Source organism: Aspergillus thermomutatus, assembly GCF_002237265.1.
Source record: "Aspergillus thermomutatus strain HMR AF 39 chromosome Unknown NODE_182, whole genome shotgun sequence".
NCBI classification, from domain to species: domain Eukaryota; kingdom Fungi; phylum Ascomycota; class Eurotiomycetes; order Eurotiales; family Aspergillaceae; genus Aspergillus; species Aspergillus thermomutatus.
Genome location: NW_020798231.1, coordinates 44,791 through 61,876, shown reverse-complemented (window position 1 = coordinate 61,876; position 17,086 = coordinate 44,791). Strand labels below are relative to the sequence as shown.

Below are 17,086 nucleotides of genomic sequence, written 5' to 3'. Positions count from 1 at the left end.
AGCCTTACGCCCCCACCCTCGGTACGCACATGCACATTCCCAGCCCAAGCAGCCGGATAGGCAACCTCCATCGCCCCATTCCCCGCAATATGGCTCCCCGACACACGATAATTGGCCTCTGCCTCGGAATCCAAGACAAAAGGCTGGGTAACGTGGAGCCGCTGCTCACCGGACTCAGTCTCCGTCATGATGGACACATTTCGCCCCATCTTCCCGGTACAATCCTCACCAAGACCATCAGGAATAACCGGAATGAGCATAGCGGTGATATCACCACTGCCCGAAACGAGACGCGCAGAGCGCGAAAAGACCATCCGGCCCGCGATGGGGCCTGTTTCCGTCTGGATGTCGAGCTCGTAGGGGCGTGCGGGTAGATCCCTGTTTTCGTCGGTACGTGAGGCATTACAGTCCGGGTGCAGCTCCATCTCCAGTTCTAGGTCCGGGAGGATGGCTGCCTCTGGCGCGGTGAATGAGACCGTGACCGTCCCTGAGAGGGAGCGGATATGCAGACGCGCTGGTTCAAATGGGTGGTCTGGGTGTGCCGGTTGCGGGGCTATGGCTACGGTGATGTTACCGGTTGTTGTTGTGAGGGATAACGAGTCGTAGAGGGGGTACACGCCGCGTATGTTCCCGGAGTCGGAGTCGATGATCATTCTCCGGTTCCTGGATGCGGACGTATCATCGTTGCCGGGGCTGGTGTCTGGAAGACCACCGGTGGATTTCGACGACTGCTGCAGTTAGTACTGTCTATGGGTGGGCTGGATGCACGCAGTGACTCACCTGAGCACAATACCTAATGACCTTATAAAGCACTACACTGAACCAAACGGCCAGAACAGCCTTGAGAAGGAACAGCAGACAGGTCCGTCTGAAGCTTCTGGATCGAGAATGTGTCCGCTTGAACCTGGGGGTCCATTCATCCTCGATCCCGAAGGTCAAGCTTGGCCTGGGGCTTGGGCTGAGGTCCTTGACATCTCCCATTTCGAGCTCTTTCATCCCGTCTGCTGGCGCAGTTTCGTACTCATGAGGCTTTGGTAAGAGAGGAGCTGTGCTATGAGATTGATCCTCGTCTAGCATTGCCGCTTCATAGGTGGGTGCAAAGTCATGGTTTTGGTCTGAAGGACCGACCTCGGACATCATACCGTTTTCACTGAGAAAATTGATTCTTTCTAGAGTATTGAGTGTCAAGGTATATGATTTGGAGGATTGTTAGAATAGAGCGGATAACTGGTATGAAACTGGCAGAAGAGCGTTGGTAACATGCGACCTGAAGGTCGAATCTACAGACCTGTAGATTACGACATGATGAAATGGGAAGACGAGCGGCTTGGTCTGTCAAATGATGAAGCTGTGATGCTGTATACGACGCGATGATGATGGTTATGATGATAAGTAGGAGCTGATGAGGTTGAAGGTTGAGGAGCACGTGGAATGCGTCATCATCTCAGACAGTCGCAACGTCACCCGCTACCAACTATTTACGAAGATAAACGGATACTTTGTATGCACAGATGGTCAATTATGTACACACTATATGCAGAGAAATGGAGACCTCATCGAACAAGGCCATTATGAAATAGAAAGCAATACAACTCGATTGTAACCAGAAAACATCAGGGGAATCTCGGGGTATTCATAACGAATGTGCTGTCGTCTCGATGAGTGCAAAGTCAAAATATGCAATGCTGATGTGTGGATGGAGAGAAGAAAATGAAAACGCAACAGACAGATCGCTCAATAGCCAAAGACTATGCAACATAACCAAGGTTCCCCAGCAGCGTCCGGCATTCATTTCCGGCCATGCCTAACACACCCAGTGCTCTGACCTGCGTGCCCTTGCGCAGACGCTGCAGGCCCACGGCAACCTTCCACCCTTCAGTCTCCTGCAGAACGAAGACATAACGGCGACCTTCCTGGTCGCGGATGCTGGCGCGGAGGACATGCAGCCCTCGTTGCTCCTCCGTGTCAGGTGATGCCAGTCGACACTTGTTCTTGCACACTTTCAAAAAGTTCACGAGATTCGCGTCCGACTCTTCCGGGGTTGGTTCATTGGTGCTCCGGCGAAAGAACGCGTTGGCGGGCTTAGGGTTCGGACGACCTTGCGCCGTCGCTCCGTACTGAGGACACCACACCTCCACCAGTTTCATGGTCCATGCCTTGACATCCCATTCGCGCTGAGGTACACCTCGGATATCGTCGTCAATGAAGAGTCCCTCGGTAGTGATGCGCAACACCAGTCCATCTGTCACCATCCCTTGGCCAGAGACCAACTGTGCCACAGGACTCCGCATGAAGGCGTTGTTGAAGGCATAAACGCCTTGGATGACAATCTTGTCGGGATCTTTGGTCGAGTAGGCGCCTCGAGTTGACGGTGGCGGAGTCGTTCGAGCTGTCGACTGCGAAGGGGCATAGGAGGATTCAGAATAGACCGAGGAACCCGATGTACCCGCATACGGTCGGCGGGGTCGGTCGTAGGGCCGAAAGGAATAGGCATCATCCTGGTCCGCAGTCGTTGCTGTCCAGGCACTGCTGGAATACGCTGGCTTCTTTGGAGATGGGGTCCTGGGAGCCGTTGACGCGGTTGTGGATTTGTTGCTTGCTGCTTTCGACGCCGCCGCCTCTTTAGCTGCCGCTTCCTTTGCGGCCGCTTCCTGGGCGTCTTTGGCCTTCTTTTCAGCATACTTCTTCGCAGCGGCTTCCTTGAGCGCGGCGAATTTGGCATCGGCCTCTCTTTTTGCAGCGGCCTTTGCGGCAGCCTCTTTCTCAGCGGCCTCTTTCTCGGCCTTGGCCTTTGCTTCTGCGGCCTCTTTCTCAGCTTTGGCTTTGGCTCTAGCCTCTCTTTCCTTGGCCAAAGCAGCAAGTCTTTCAGCTCTGGCTCGAGCTTCAGCTGCTTCGCGCTCTGACTTTGCCTTGGCTTCCGCAGCCTCTCTCTCGGCCCTTTCTCTGGCCTCGGCTGCTTCACGCTCGGCCTTGGCTTTCGCTTCAGCAAGTTCGCGCTCGATCTTTGCTCGAGCTTCTGCCGCCTCTCTTTCAGCTCGCTCCCTCGCCTCCCTTTCGGCTTTTTCCTTTGCAGCGGCCATCTCTCTCTCGAGCTGCTCTCTGCGCTCTCGAAGCTCCCTCTCCATGGCTTCGCGTTCGCGCTGCTTCTGCTTTTCTCGTGCTTCAGCTTCCCTTTTTCGTTTGAACTCTTCCATCTTGCGCCTGAGCTCCTCCTTTCGCCTCGTTTCTTCACGAGCTCGTTCCCAATCTTCGCCGCTCTTACTTTTGCTTTCGCTGCTGCCAGAAGTCGGCTCTGCTTTCTCCGGGCCTGGGTCGGCATTCGGAGGAGGTGTATGGGGTGGGGTCCCAGCATTCGGCGGCGGGGGCGCGGCGCCAGCACCATACTGATTCCCGGGATACGGGCCTCCTGGACCTGGGCCGGCTCCATAATTACCGCCACTGCCGTAGGTCCCTTGCGGCCCCGGATTGGGGCCACCGAAATTGGGACCTCTCGTATAGTCCGGGCCTGGGCCGGCACCCGAGGACTGATGGTAAGAGCCGCCGCCGCCGGCAGCTCCAGGCCCTCCAAATCCAGTTCCTCCAGATCCCCCAGGACCCCCAGGGCCATCTGGCCCAGACTGGCGGGATTGAGAGCTTCCGCCGGACTCTCGTTTTGTACCGGCTACATGTGCTTGATATGCACCGAACCCCCATCCCGCAATGCCAACCACGGCCGCTAGCACCGCTATGCCCATTCCACCACCATTGGCGGCTGTCGCAAGATACCATGCCTTTACAATGGGAGACAGTGTCTGCCAGATGTAAACCACCACTAGCGCGGACACAGCGCCGGCCAGGAAGCTATTCCGGTGAGTTTGTAGCGAGGGAAGGTATAGAAAACCGGAGCCCGAGGAATGAGGTGGGATGATAAAGATATCATAGTTTCCCTCCGGAAGACCGGAGCCTTTCTTGAATCCGTGAGTTGTGTTCGGATTCTCACCGTGAGGTGGCGGAGGTGGCGGAGGGCCGTCCATTGTCAATTCTTATGTTGCTTGACTACAGCGCTGGGCCCTTGAACAAGTCTTTTGACTGCCGCGACTGAGATTAGGATACCGAACGCCGTTGTCGCTCGTGATTGATGAGAAGACCCGTTCTCAGCACTTTAGTGGGCTTGGTTTTGAATGTGTTATCGTAGAAGTGGCAGGATTTGAGGCATAGACGTAATCGACGTTTTGTTCATATTCTCAGAATCATTAAGACGGCACTGAGGCGTTGTGGCCTCCAGCGCTTTGATCTGGTTCTGGGCGAGCCGTTGTCAGTGTCAGGACTGGACTGAATTGTAGGCACGATTGCAAAGTAAAGCACCACTTACATGATGTAATATGATAAACTAAAAGCCAGCTTTTGCGCTCCGATGTTACGCCAAAACAACAGATGGAAGACTATTAAAACGATCTGGGTGAGGATGGAAGTGGGATGGAGAGGGAAAAGGCCAGGCGGCAATGGCGAGGAGGCAATGGAAACGTGTGATTGATCAGCGGCAGCCAAAGGATTAGTAGATGGATACTACGTAAGGCTGGCAGACAGGCGAACAGGCAAATGCGCAGATTGCTCATTAATTCGTCGAATCCGAAGGACTGTAGGGACTCGTGTAACAGAGAGAAGAATGGTTACGTTTTAATTGATTGGTTTCGAGTTCTATTTGCTGGCACACGGGCGTTTCTGGGGAGTCCTTGTATACCTATAATCCTTGCGATATATAGATCACGACAATCTCCAACGTAGGCAAAAGATAGTGGTACCGAATCCTCCATGAAATTCCCCTCTGCATACACCAAGAAGCTGAGAATGAGACAATGATGCTCCAAATGGTTGAATCTGAATAATAGATAGGTCTCTTCATCGGTGCGCAGTCTGAGATTCTAGACGTAACCACTCCGTTAGTGTACCACAATGCCATTCATCATTTCTTGATCGATATTCAACTCTAAATAAACTCATGGAAGTATACTCCATGCCTTTAGTGGCTTTTACAATCAAGCTTCATCAGGATATTTCCGAAGAATGTGCCAGCTCTGACAGTTGGCGGACGAGGCGCATTCTTTGGCAGTCATCAGAGACGGTGGCTTTGTTTGTTTTGATATTCCTCTATTTGGTGATGGTTCGTCTTTCATTTACTCGTTGTTGATTGGTTGTAGATTCCTGCATAGATTCCTGCATAAGTGGCACCTTACATAATCTTATGCCTGCATACATGTGTTGAGCACGTGATCTTGAGAATATATCACATAGAGACAGAGAGTCCGGCCATGAACAGAACCTGGCTTGCCATTATTGGGATCCTGTAGGCAGATAACTGGTCTACCATCAATCAGTCAAGGAACGTGAATGTGGACTATGGTCAAGGTCAAGTCAGCATCATCGGGGTTGGTCGGAGGATGGCCGGGGAAATCCCATGATCAGCTTGCGATGGTGCCTGATGATCATAAGGAATGCGAGTCACAGTCAGTAAATCCAATTACCACAAAGGCTCTTCAATTACATGATAGACGAGAAACTTCCAGCTGGAAACAGGTAGGGAGATGCCTCAACTGGATATGGCGGTCGGGGAAATGAGAGCCGCCTGCCAACCAACCTCTCAAAGCAGTTAGATTCATCCACCACCATCATCACCGCTGCCACTACGGGGTAAGGTACTGTAGTTACTTACTGGCACTGCTGCTGCTGCTGGTCAGTCGAGGTTCACTCGACGTCCTAGATCAAGATTGCTTGTCAGCATCTTCATCTTCTGTTGTCTATCATACACTTCCTGTCTGTCTTATTATACTACATACCCCCTAATCGATTTACTGCCCTTTTTTCAGTCGGGGTAGTCAGGTACCGCCCCCTCAAATCACCGCCTCACATCGCTTCTCCGCCTCCCCGCCAACTGTCCTCTCTGTAGATTGGTCTGTTTCCACGCTGAACCAAGGTCTATTTGTCTCCTTGTGTCCTCATCTCCTCCTATATGCAGCAACTATAGATTACGCAGTTTGGCCGTATCGACACTCGCCCTTCCGAGGGCTCACAGTCCACCATGTCCTCCTACCATCCCCCTACCCAAACCTACCAGTCTCACGCTGCTCCTCCCCGGCCTGTCCAGACCTTCAACCCGGTTGCGGCTGTGACTGCTCCAGCAGGCACCTTCCTGCCGGGGACCAAGGTTCAGATCGGAAGCCATCGAGTTGTGGTTGAGAAGTACCTCTCCGAGGGCGGTTTTGCCCATGTCTACGTCGTGCGCCTCCCCCAGCCCGTCGATGGCTCCGATCGGGCAGTCTTGAAGCGGGTTGCGGTCCCCGATAAGGCTGCATTGGCCAATATGCGGACGGAGGTCGAGACAATGAAGAAACTCAAGGGTCACCGGCACATCGTCAAGTACATCGATTCCCATGCGTCCCAGCTGAGAGGGGGTGGGTACGAGGTGTTTTTGCTGATGGAGTTTTGCTCCGGCGGAGGGTTGATTGATTTTATGAACACACGGTTGCAGAACCGGCTGACAGAGCCGGAAATAATCAAGATCTTTTCGGATGTGGCGGAGGGGGTGGCCTGCATGCACTATCTCAAGCCCCCTTTGCTGCACCGCGATCTCAAGGTCGAGAACGTCCTCATTTCCTTTCAGGGAAATGCCCCTCTCTATAAACTCTGCGACTTTGGCTCTGCGGCTCCACCTCGCCCGGCTGCGACTTCGGCTGCTGAAGGTCGTTTGATTGAGGATGATGTTCAGCGACACACAACGCTGCAATATCGGAGCCCCGAGATGATTGATGTCTACCGCAAACAGCCGATCGACGAGAAGAGTGATATATGGGCGCTAGGAGTTCTGTTATACAAGCTGTGCTATTACACTACTCCGTTCGAAGAGGTTGGCCAAATGGCCATTTTGAATGCGAGCTACAAGTTTCATTCATATCCCCCCTTCTCGGATCGTCTGAAAGCGCTCATCGGTGAGATCGCTACGTCTTCGATATTCGTTAATTTACGCAAATACTGACCTGAACTAGCGTCGATGTTGAAGGAAAATCCACAGAAACGCCCTACCATCTATGAGGTAGTGCGCGAAGTATGCAACATGCAAGGAAAGGAAGTCCCAATTCGCGATGTAAGCAGTTTGCTCTCACAAAAGGAATTCCCGGAAATCTCATCTCTTTTCACTGCTAGATATATGCCAATCGCTCTGTTTCGGAAGCTCGTCGTTATCAGGAACTTCCCCCCTCCCCGGTGGAAGCACCTCAAGTGGGAGCGGTGTTCTCCCCACCTATCCAGGAAACCCAAATCATTCCCGAAATTGCGCCGATGCGTCGAGGACGTCCGACCAGACCGGATCATTCTCAGCATAACTCGGCGAAACCAAGCCCGTCTCCCTTCCGGGGTAGTTCTTCCACAGACCCCTTCGCCGTTCTGGACGGCAACGGCCACAAGTCGCGAAACTCCATCGAGGAGTTTTCGAATCGCTTTCCGTCGCTTGACCAGTTCCAGATTTTGAATGAGGAAAAGGACAAATTTGACTTTGAGCCGACTGTCGCAGAGAAGAAGTCGGAAGATGAAGATCTTGCGCGGAGACTAACGAATGCTCTTGCGGACGACGCATTTGCGAAGCGGCCCTCGCCTCCGAATGAAGAACGATCAATCAACCAGCGACCTCAGACATCCTCCGTGGAGACAAAGTCTGTCGAGCCACCGCGACATGTTCAAGAGCAACCGTCGCAGCAGGCTCCACTGTACCAACCTGTTCCCCAGAGACCCGCCATGGTGTCGACTGGGACAATGACATCGCCTCCACCCACGCCAGGTTTTACAGAGACAAAGCCATCCAGCCGTACTATTCACAGGTTTCCTTCGTCCGATCATCACCGCCAGCCGTCCAATCCGTCTTGGTTGGCAGAGGCGGATCAGAAGTCCGTGAGACCCAACAAGGCGCCCTCGCCTCCAACTTCATCGACGAGACTGGAGCCAAACTCCAAGGCCTCTTTCGACAAGTTGCCCACGCTGTCATCCGCGTCGTCGCGGCCCTCGTTGGATGGGGTGCGACCGTCGAATTTGGACCTTGATGGTCCGGTGGGCCGGTCCAAGTCCGCCAACGGCAAGGCGCGCCCGGTCTCTGTCCATACCGGGTCGAGGCTCGAGTTCTCGCGAGGGTCCGAGAGCGCTCGGTCGTCTCTGGACTTGAGCAGACCGATGTACGAAGGCGGCGCGCCGCTGCAGCACGCGCGCACCGAGATGGACATGCCCGACCGGGCCAATATCTCCTCGGACGTTGACTTCTTGCGTGCCAGGGAAGAGGAACTCAACCGGAAGCGGGAGAAGCGGTACAGCGGCAGCCACAAGCACAGCAAGCGCACGAGTCTTTCCACGCTGTCCCTTTCCGGCACCAAGACGTTATTTGCCGGTCGATTCGGCGACGCTTTCCGCCGCTTCGAACAGAGCAACCCGGACAAATCGCCGTCTCCCGCCGCAGAGGAAGCCGCGAAGCCATTCCCTTCCGTGACAACATCGGAAGTGCCCGAATATACGGCTGACTTGAGTGGCGACGAGAGCAACGAGGATATATCGCCGGAGATGCGGCGCGAGCTCGAGCGCCGGCGGCTTTCGCAGGAGGAGAAGCGAGTGGCGGCGGCAGCGGCCGAGTATCGCCGCCGGGTTGCGGAACGGGGCGAGGGAGGGTCCAGAGTGGGAACGGACGGGTCCCGGTCGTCGGCGATCCAGAGCAGGGTGCAGTCACTGCTCGGACAGAGCAACAAGCCTCCGCCTCAGAAGACGGCGACGGGATACGGGCGGTACACCGACGAGTCGAGTGCTGCTTTGCAGGCGAAGCAGACGGAGGGCCGACCGGAGTCGCGGCCGGGCACCCGGGGCGCCGGAGCCACATACGGTTCGGCTCCAGAACAACAGTCTGGGAAAGCTAGCTGGGAAAGACCCGCGAGCGCTTCCAGGCAGGAGACAGCACCGACGGGGTATTCCTCAGCCTCTGCGCACCGCACGGGATCCCGGCCGATGGCACCTCCCAAGCCGAAAGGCCTTCGTGTGGGTGGGCCGGACATGGGCCGGCCCTCGGGCGATGACCGCAGCCCGACCGCGCAGGCGACACCAACCAGCCCGGGCGATGACTGGGAGGCCAGCTTTAGCCGACGGTTTCCCAGTCTGTCTGGACTGGAGATGGTGGAAACGGAGATTGAGATACCAAAGTTTGCTGGTCTGCGGACCAAGGAGGTGTAATTACAAGTGTGCGATAGACGTTTGGCCTAATTAATATCATATATACATATTGATTTAACAATGAACATACTCAGAGCCTAGAGCCTAGAGCCTCAGACCTAATTAGCTTGTCATTTGTCTCTGTAGCTTTCTCCCTTGAGTACTAGTGTGAATTACCACAAAGGGTTAGTGGCACCCCACAGGAGCTCTCCGCCCGGCTCTGCCTTTAGAGTACTCAATGTCAGCTCAATGTCCATCTTCGAACCCACCATTGCACCGTAAAATGGCCCCAGTCACGCTAAGCACAGTGGATGGTATGCCCATCACACCCGCATCGATGTCAATATCCCCTGACTGAACGAACAGACGACCTGAAGGAGGTAATCCAACACCTCTTCGAGATCCAATCCGCCGTCCACGGCTACCTAGGCCCAGAGACTCAAACCGAGCTCGTCAGAAAAATGTACCTCTCCCGTCTCCCCTCTCCCCTCATCTTCTCTGATACCCCAGACTGACTGCTAACCACTGCGCTAGCAAAAACCTCACCCTCGCCCTCTCCACCCTCTCAACACACACCAAACCCCAGCCCCCGGACCGGGACCCGGACCAGGCCGAACCAAGCACCAGCACCAGCGACGACCCGCTCCTCAGCGACGTCCAACTCCCCCCCGAGATTATTGACTATGTGGACGCGGCGCGCAACCCGGACATCTACACGCGGGAATTCGTGGAGCTGGTGCAGCGCGGGAACCAGGATCTGAAGGGGAAGAAGGAGGCGTTTGCGAGTTTCCGGGATGTGCTTGCTAGGGAGATGAGGAGTGCGATGCCGGAGTGTAGGGGGGAGGTGGAGAGGGTGCTTGCTGCTACGGGGGGAGGGAGTTCACCCTCAGCAGTGAACAGATAAGGGAAAGGGCACGGCGTGGTTGTTTCTTTGTTCTGTTTTGTTTTGGCTGGGTTGGGTTTGCCCGGGTTATGGACCCCCGACAGGGATTATGATATATGGCGTTAGGGAGTGGTTTATTAGGCTGGAGTTTGGGCATTGTCTCCAGGGCCAGGGGTAATGACTATGCTAGAGATATCCCGTTTGTTTAAGGAGAGGACGACTCCGATGGTCTAGATCTGCCGGTGTTTCTTATAGCCGGTAGCTACTTCTGCCGTCTCTTGACCAAGTTCGTATGAAGGATTCGCGATCTCGCGGAGGTTACCGTTACTGTCAGTCACCAGTCGACGGCAGGATCCGAGCAAGGAGACATAGGATTCCATTTAGATTATGAAAAGCCTCCTTGCGCCGACACGTGCTGGTGACTGAGATCGAGAATGTACTTGTTCTGGCTCAGCACGTGTAGGAGTAAGGGATATAGTATAGTCCTTAACAGTAGGCAGTACGACACTCGAGCGCATCTGATGGTACTATTATTCGATGCCTCGCTGTGTAACGTCCTCTCGGTACGATATTGTTTCCCTACGAGGACCAAAGGCGCAGGAGGAAATCAAAGTAAGATTAGACTTTGTCTGCTCGGGGAGTTAGGAAACGACACGGACGCTGGGCCGATGTGATGTCGATTTCCATCAACCCTAAGGTACACTGTAGTGTACTAGAGGTACGGAGTAGTACGGAGTAAATCATACTATAGTCACCGTCTGGGGATTGGTGGACTGGTAGCAAAGTCTTTCACTCATAGGACTCCGTAGAGAAGTAGATTGCTCGCCTTGATAGACACCAACCTCGCGCATATGCAGCCCATGCTCAGCATCTGACCACCCAGGCTGAGAAGGGTAGAAGAAGCAGAGGTCGGAACAAGCACACCGCATCATTTCAAGGAAAAGTGACCCTGACCGATTTCCGTCTAAAATCCCAATGAGATGGAAGACGGGATGTTGGGGGGTTTCGACTGGTCAGGATTCAGGCTGTCGATACATATTGACCAAGAGGGCCAAGTAGATAGATCGTCGTAACGTAACAGATGAAGTCATGGCTCGCACGGTCATTTCTGTGTCCTTTGCGATGCCCCACGAGGACTTTTGACTTTAGCTCGAGTTTTGTGGTCGTTGAATGTCCACTTGTGATAGTCAACGATCAATACCACGGCCTCGCAGTATCCGTCTTATTGATTGCCATGGTCGAGGTACTCTGGAGTGATGGTCAGAAATATTTCCGGTACGAGGATCAAATCCTGAAATGGACTGACTGATCAGAGACAGACTAGGATTCTCGTGGAGAAATCCAGGACAAGTTAGTGACTTGGCACGTCGATGGCTAAGTGGTCAATAAGGGATCGACGTCGTTGGATACCCAAGGTAGATTATGCCTCGACGGCTGTCGATGTAATGTGCACACGACAGTCACTCTCTCATTTGTAGATGTATTTATTGCCCGATGCTTCGAGTCAACTTGGCCAAACAACGTTGGATTGGAAATCTACCTCTTGGCTGAGCAACGGTGATCCGAACTCTGTCACTGGAGTTTGGCTTTGATCAGTCAGTTTCTTCTCCTGTCTGACCTGTTCCTTGTCGATCAGATTTGGGAAACATGACATGATCTCATCTGATTTTTGGCTACGGAACTATTGACAGTTGAGTGGAGACGATAATGATCTTGAAGTCAGACATAGACATCCACAGGCAGTGCGGTATTGGAAGTACTCCTGAAAGATTACCAACTTGACCAGTCATATTCTCGTGCTTCTAGGGATATCGGGCTGTCGATATATCATTCGATGCTTTTCTCCTGTCTTCTTATTCGACATCTGATCTCTCCTTTAAATGCAGTCTGGCATTAGGTTGAGAGTTGAGACGATAATAAATCGCCGTAACAAGGCCAAGAATACGGTGTACAGCCCCGGTTTCCCCACGTCTAAAGTAATACTGTAGTAGCAATAATTAAATAACTAAATGATGCTGATTCTTGTTCTTTTTACTTATTATTATTGGAGTAGTCATGTTGACTGTTCTCTCACCTGACTGCTCTCATCATTCTTTTCTCTCTACAGAGCCCCTCTCTCATGAACTCTTCTTCTTCTTCTCTCTTTCCATCCTCCCATCCTCCCACACTCCCTCTCTGGCTTCACTACAACAGCATGTCTCGTGCCCCTCTGACCTAGAGACTCTACAGCATGCCCAATGGGACGCAAGCTCCCGGAGATGGCATCACCGGGGGATATACAGGCGACAGCCTGGCGATGAAAATCATCATTGCGACTCTGGCGGGAATCACCTGGTACAATGCCGTCGAACTCGTCATCCTCGTCTTCGTCACCTTTAGCAGGTACCACGGCTCCTACTTCTGGAGCCTGCTCATCTCCTCGTCCATCGGGCTCGTTCCCTACTCGATCGGGTTCCTGTTGAAGTTTTTCCAGTTGACCGCTCAGACCTGGCTGTCCGTCACCTTCATCACCGTCGGCTGGTGGTGCATGGTCACCGGCCAGTCCATCGTCCTCTACTCGCGCCTGCACCTGGTCCTGCGCAACCCACGCATCCTGCGCCGCGTCCTCGCCATGATCCTCGTCGATGCCGTCATCTTCCACATCCCCACCACCGTCCTGACCTACGGGTCCAACATGGCCGGCCCCGACGCCGCCCCGGCCTACATCCGCGGCTACAACGTGATGGAAAAGATCCAGATGACCGGCTTCTGTCTGCAGGAACTCATCATCTCGGGCCTCTACATCTGGGAAACCACCCGCATGCTCCGCCTCGACCCGGACCGCGGCAAGCGCAAGATCATGTACCAGCTCGTCGCCATCAACCTCATCATCATCTTCATGGACCTCGGCCTGCTCGTCGTCGAGTACATGAACAAGTACATCCTGGAGACCATGATCAAGGGCGTCGTCTACAGCATCAAGCTCAAGCTCGAGTTCGCCGTTCTCGGGAAACTCGTGTACCTCGTTCGCAACCACGTCTGGAAATCCGACCCCGTCGCCGCCGCCGTCGGCACAGGCATCGACAACTCCCACCCCGCCAGCTACCACCACCCCGAATACCATTACCCGGACTTCGTCGACGCGACCCGCGTCACCTCCGACCTCACGCACGCCATCCCCGCCTCCTCCTCCTCCGTCGGCGTCCATCGCCGCTCCCACCCGTGGATGGACTCGGACGACATCTCCATCGCCATGTTCGAGCACTCCGAGAACGCCCCGGCCTCCGCCTCGCTCCCAGACCACGGGACCACTCGCTCCGAGATCTCGCACTCCTGGAGCGGCGAGACCCAGCGCGACGTGAGCCCGCTCGACTTCACGGACTCGCTGCATAAACAGCACAACAGTATCAGTGGGGCCCCCGATAAACCGGGTTGACTCTGAATCCGGTCTGCGTGCTTTCGGCCCCCTCAACGAATAATGAGTCACGAAGTCACGTCATTCATATCGTCTAATTCGAGCAACTGTCGAATGATACGGAGGAACTCGATCAATTCATACCTACTTGATGTTGATGGGCTCTACTCCACAATCAAAGGGTTCTGGACTAGGTTCCATGGATTCACCCGGGCCGTCACGTCATCATCCCCTTGGACCATGGTGACTGCATCAGCCCAAAGATCCACATGGCCGGTGTCGCGCCCCTGATGATAATACAGGTCCACACGGTGAACACTGACGTAGCCAGAGCTACACTAATGCCTGGCATAACTGTACATAACAACCAATGAAGATAGTACTTGATCTACAGTAACCCTCCACGTTTACAAACAAAGTCAATACAAACGCAGCACTCATACCTCATAGATAGTACGATACAGTAGATGGAAATGATAAATCAACTCATATCCCAAACGGCCGACTCCCCTCCACAAGCCCATCGGACAGTTTACTCACCCCCACCCAGACAGGAACATACCGTCTCACCTCGTCCAGCGCCGGAATCACCCCGTCCGTATTGCCGTCGCTCCAGAGACACACCACCCTCCCGCTCAGCCCTTCCTCGCCATCGCCATCCTCGGACCACTCCACCTCCACAGTCCAGGCATGTCCCCACTCGCGGCTCCAGAGCCGGATCTCCTTCGTCCCCTGCGGAGAAACATGCGGGAAGCGCGGGTCGTACGCGGAGTCAGCGACCGCGAACCGCGAGATGGGTCGGTCGAAGACGAGTTTGCAGGCGCGGGTGTTTCGTCCGGAGATGGTGAACTGGGCCTTGGTTTCGTTGTCGGATTTGGTGAGGGTGTATGAGAGCCAGTCTTTCATCGATGCTTGGGTCTGGGCCACCTGCGGCGGGATCCCGTACCAGGAGCACTTGGGTCGGGGCAGATCCAAATCGCAGGTGACGTTTTGGCCTGCGGCGCTGGGGAGGGAGCTGGCGACGTCATGGACGAAAGGGTAGGCGCCGCTCAGGGAGGCGTGGTTGACGCCCGTGTCGAGATCCACCTCCTGGATGAAGAACAGCTTGAGGCGGTTCGAGGCGGAGAAGGGGAATGCGACGAGGTTGTAGATCAGGGTGCCGGCGAAGACCAGGAGCAGGAAAAGCGGGATGTGGTGCGTGTACCGATGGATAAACGGGAGAAGCGGCATGAAGAGCAGAGTCGTGAGTGCGGCGATGGCGATGTAGATGAAGAGCGAGGAGCTGCCGTCCTGGGCGGTCTGGCGCAGCGAGGCCGTCAGCAGCAGCGCGAGAGGTCCAACGAAGATCAGAACGAGCGGCGCGGTCAGAAGAAACTGCAACACCCAGGTCCATTTGGGCAAGTGGACGCTCCAGGCCTGCTCATGGCCGTACACGTGGGGCTCGCGCGGCTCGTCGTCGCCGTGGTGAAAGTCGCCCGTCACCCGCACATAGTTGGCAAAGGTGGTGCGCTGTCCGCGCAGCAGAGAGGTCGTCTCCGTGGCCTCCGCCGCGCTGCCGTCTTCATCCTCGTCCTCGTCTTCTTCGACATCCTCGCCAGAGGCCGTGCCCAGCCGACTGCCGTGGCTACTGGCCCGCCGGGAGGGCGGCACCAGCTGAGTCGCGTACTCGGACTTGCGCGGCAGAGCAAACAGCTCCAGATACGAGATCCACGTCGCAAGGAACGTTCCCGCAAATGCAAAAAAGGCAAAATAGCCCCCAGCCAGACCGTATTTGTTCTCGTAGACCGTGGCAATGACCAGCAACACCCACTCCACGGCAAACAGCCAGGTCAGGGTGTACACGCGGTGAAACGCCGAGGGCCGCGCAAAGTCCGCCACGCGCGAGACGAACCACGCCAGAAAGACCCAGGCGGATACCATCATGCTCCAGACCGCATACTCGCTGCTGTGGATGACGTACGGGTTGAACTTCGTGACCAGATACGCCAGACCCACGGTCACCGCCGTGGGGACCACCAGCAGAAAGGGAAACCGGAAGAATCCCCGAACCCCTTGCAAGGGCACCACCTCGATGCTGTCGCTGTCCTCCGGCCGGGCCGACGATCGGAACAGGTACATCTTGTCCGCGCGAGTCAGCGCGATGCTCGTCACCAGCAGAACGAGCGGCGCCACGATCAGCAGCGTCACCGACAGCGCAAACAGCGTGTGCAGTTCGAAGACGACAAAGGTGCTCCCGAACAGGTCGAACCAAACGGCCCTCGGCCCAGATCCACTGGCGATCCGACCATCCTCGCGCGGCAACCCTTCAAACCGGCCGCTGGCGTCCGAGACCAGACCCTCCGTCGTCGCAACCGCGGCAGACAGCATATGCCACACGGAATCCAAACTCGTATGCCGCGCATCGTCCTGGTCGGTATGGTACCTAGCCCGGGGCTCCATGAACGCTACATCCAGGCCGCGCAGGCCCAGATCCCCTTCAAAGACCACATAGTCCGTCTGGCTGCTGATCAAGCCCGCCTCGAACCCGTTCGCGCTCAACACCGACCCAAACGGGTGCGGGGACCTCATGTACGATTTCGTGACCTCCGCATCAGAGCTACGGAACAGCGTCGCCCGCCCTCCAGCGCCCGCTCCCTCCAGGTTCAGAAACGTATGCGGCAGCCTCGAGATGGGGTGCTGGCTGTACACCCGCGCGCCGTTCAGGAAATCCTCCTCCCCGTTGTTGAAGAGCACCACCAGCCCGCGCCGGGGCACATGCCCGGGCGTGGTGAAGTACCTAATCAGCTGGAGGCACGAGACCACGCCCACCCCGTCATCGGTGGCCCCGTATCCCGTCGAGACGCTGTCGTAGTGTGCGTTCACCAGAACGCCGCCCTTGCCCGCCGGCCGGCCGTGCGGGTCTTCCCACCAGCGCTCCTTGTCCTCTTCCCAGCCCCGGATGTACACGATGATATTGGTGCTTTCGAAATACACCCCGAGGCCCGATCCGCGGCCGGAGAAGGTGAGGTTCGACTGCGTATCGTCAAAGACAAAGACGTCTGGCTTCTCCTCGTTGACCGATCCATACTCGCTCGCGGGTGGTGCGCTGCCGATAAGCTCGTGAACCCGTTCCAGAAGCCACTCGTGCACGTCATCGTTGCGGTGTGAGTTGTACGGGTGGAACCCGTTCGTGAGGACCTGCAGATCAGCCCAGGCTTCAGTGAGATTCAGACCATTCGGGCTCGAGCCCGGCGCTGAAGGCACGACATGATGGACGACAAGTAAAGGCACCACTAGCGCAAGGTACACGGCCGAGGTGATAACGGTGACGGGCCATGGGGTGAATCCGAGGGGATTGGATCGTGAAAGCGAAGGACGGGCCATCGAATGGACTGATCTGAACAAAACCAGTCGCTTCTGGCTTAACTGTACACGCTGCGACTGGGATTCGGGACCCAGGCGCAGCTAGGAATGAGCTGAGGTGAACGCGCCTCTAAGAGCGGAGAGCGGGGAAGCGGTATGCAATGGAGCCCGGTTGGTCCTACAGTAGTATTTGGCCGATATTTGGTGTGCAACATCCAAAGTCCCTACTTTGATTCAGGGCATTCCAAAAGATCTCA

General features: G+C 55.4%; 6 protein-coding genes across 6 annotated transcripts; 3 read left to right on the top strand and 3 right to left on the bottom strand.

Moving 5' to 3' along the window:
* Nucleotides 1–29: 29 nt before the first annotated feature.
* Nucleotides 30–1,137, bottom strand: CDV56_106467 (uncharacterized protein; the record flags this gene model as incomplete). Its single annotated transcript, XM_026760086.1, has 2 exons — nt 30–728; nt 781–1,137. Coding segments are annotated over 2 exons (1,056 nt in total), but the record flags the coding sequence as incomplete, so codon positions are not given.
* Nucleotides 1,138–1,748: 611 nt separating this feature from the next.
* CDV56_106283 (uncharacterized protein) lies at nt 1,749–4,013 on the bottom strand (the record flags this gene model as incomplete). The annotated part of the gene is made up of 1 exon (XM_026759902.1): nt 1,749–4,013. The coding sequence occupies one exon, from the start codon at nt 4,011–4,013 to the stop codon at nt 1,749–1,751; it is 2,265 nt and encodes a 754-aa protein (XP_026612241.1).
* Nucleotides 4,014–6,055: 2,042 nt separating this feature from the next.
* On the top strand, nt 6,056–9,231 carry CDV56_105941 (putative serine/threonine protein kinase; the record flags this gene model as incomplete). Its single annotated transcript, XM_026759560.1, has 3 exons — nt 6,056–6,962; nt 7,020–7,117; nt 7,177–9,231. The coding sequence occupies 3 exons, from the start codon at nt 6,056–6,058 to the stop codon at nt 9,229–9,231; spliced, it is 3,060 nt and encodes a 1,019-aa protein (XP_026612240.1).
* A 262-nt stretch (nt 9,232–9,493) lies between these two features.
* On the top strand, nt 9,494–10,114 carry nut2 (mediator complex subunit NUT2; the record flags this gene model as incomplete). Its single annotated transcript, XM_026759502.1, has 3 exons — nt 9,494–9,524; nt 9,577–9,673; nt 9,745–10,114. 3 exons carry the CDS (start codon nt 9,494–9,496, stop codon nt 10,112–10,114), a joined length of 498 nt encoding a protein of 165 aa, XP_026612239.1.
* A 2,209-nt stretch (nt 10,115–12,323) lies between these two features.
* CDV56_105635 (uncharacterized protein) lies at nt 12,324–13,508 on the top strand (the record flags this gene model as incomplete). Its single annotated transcript, XM_026759254.1, has 1 exon — nt 12,324–13,508. One exon carries the CDS (start codon nt 12,324–12,326, stop codon nt 13,506–13,508), a length of 1,185 nt encoding a protein of 394 aa, XP_026612238.1.
* Nucleotides 13,509–13,973: 465 nt separating this feature from the next.
* On the bottom strand, nt 13,974–16,850 carry CDV56_105375 (M28 family metallopeptidase; the record flags this gene model as incomplete). The annotated part of the gene is made up of 1 exon (XM_026758994.1): nt 13,974–16,850. The coding sequence occupies one exon, from the start codon at nt 16,848–16,850 to the stop codon at nt 13,974–13,976; it is 2,877 nt and encodes a 958-aa protein (XP_026612237.1).
* Between the last annotated feature and the right edge of the window lie 236 nt (nt 16,851–17,086).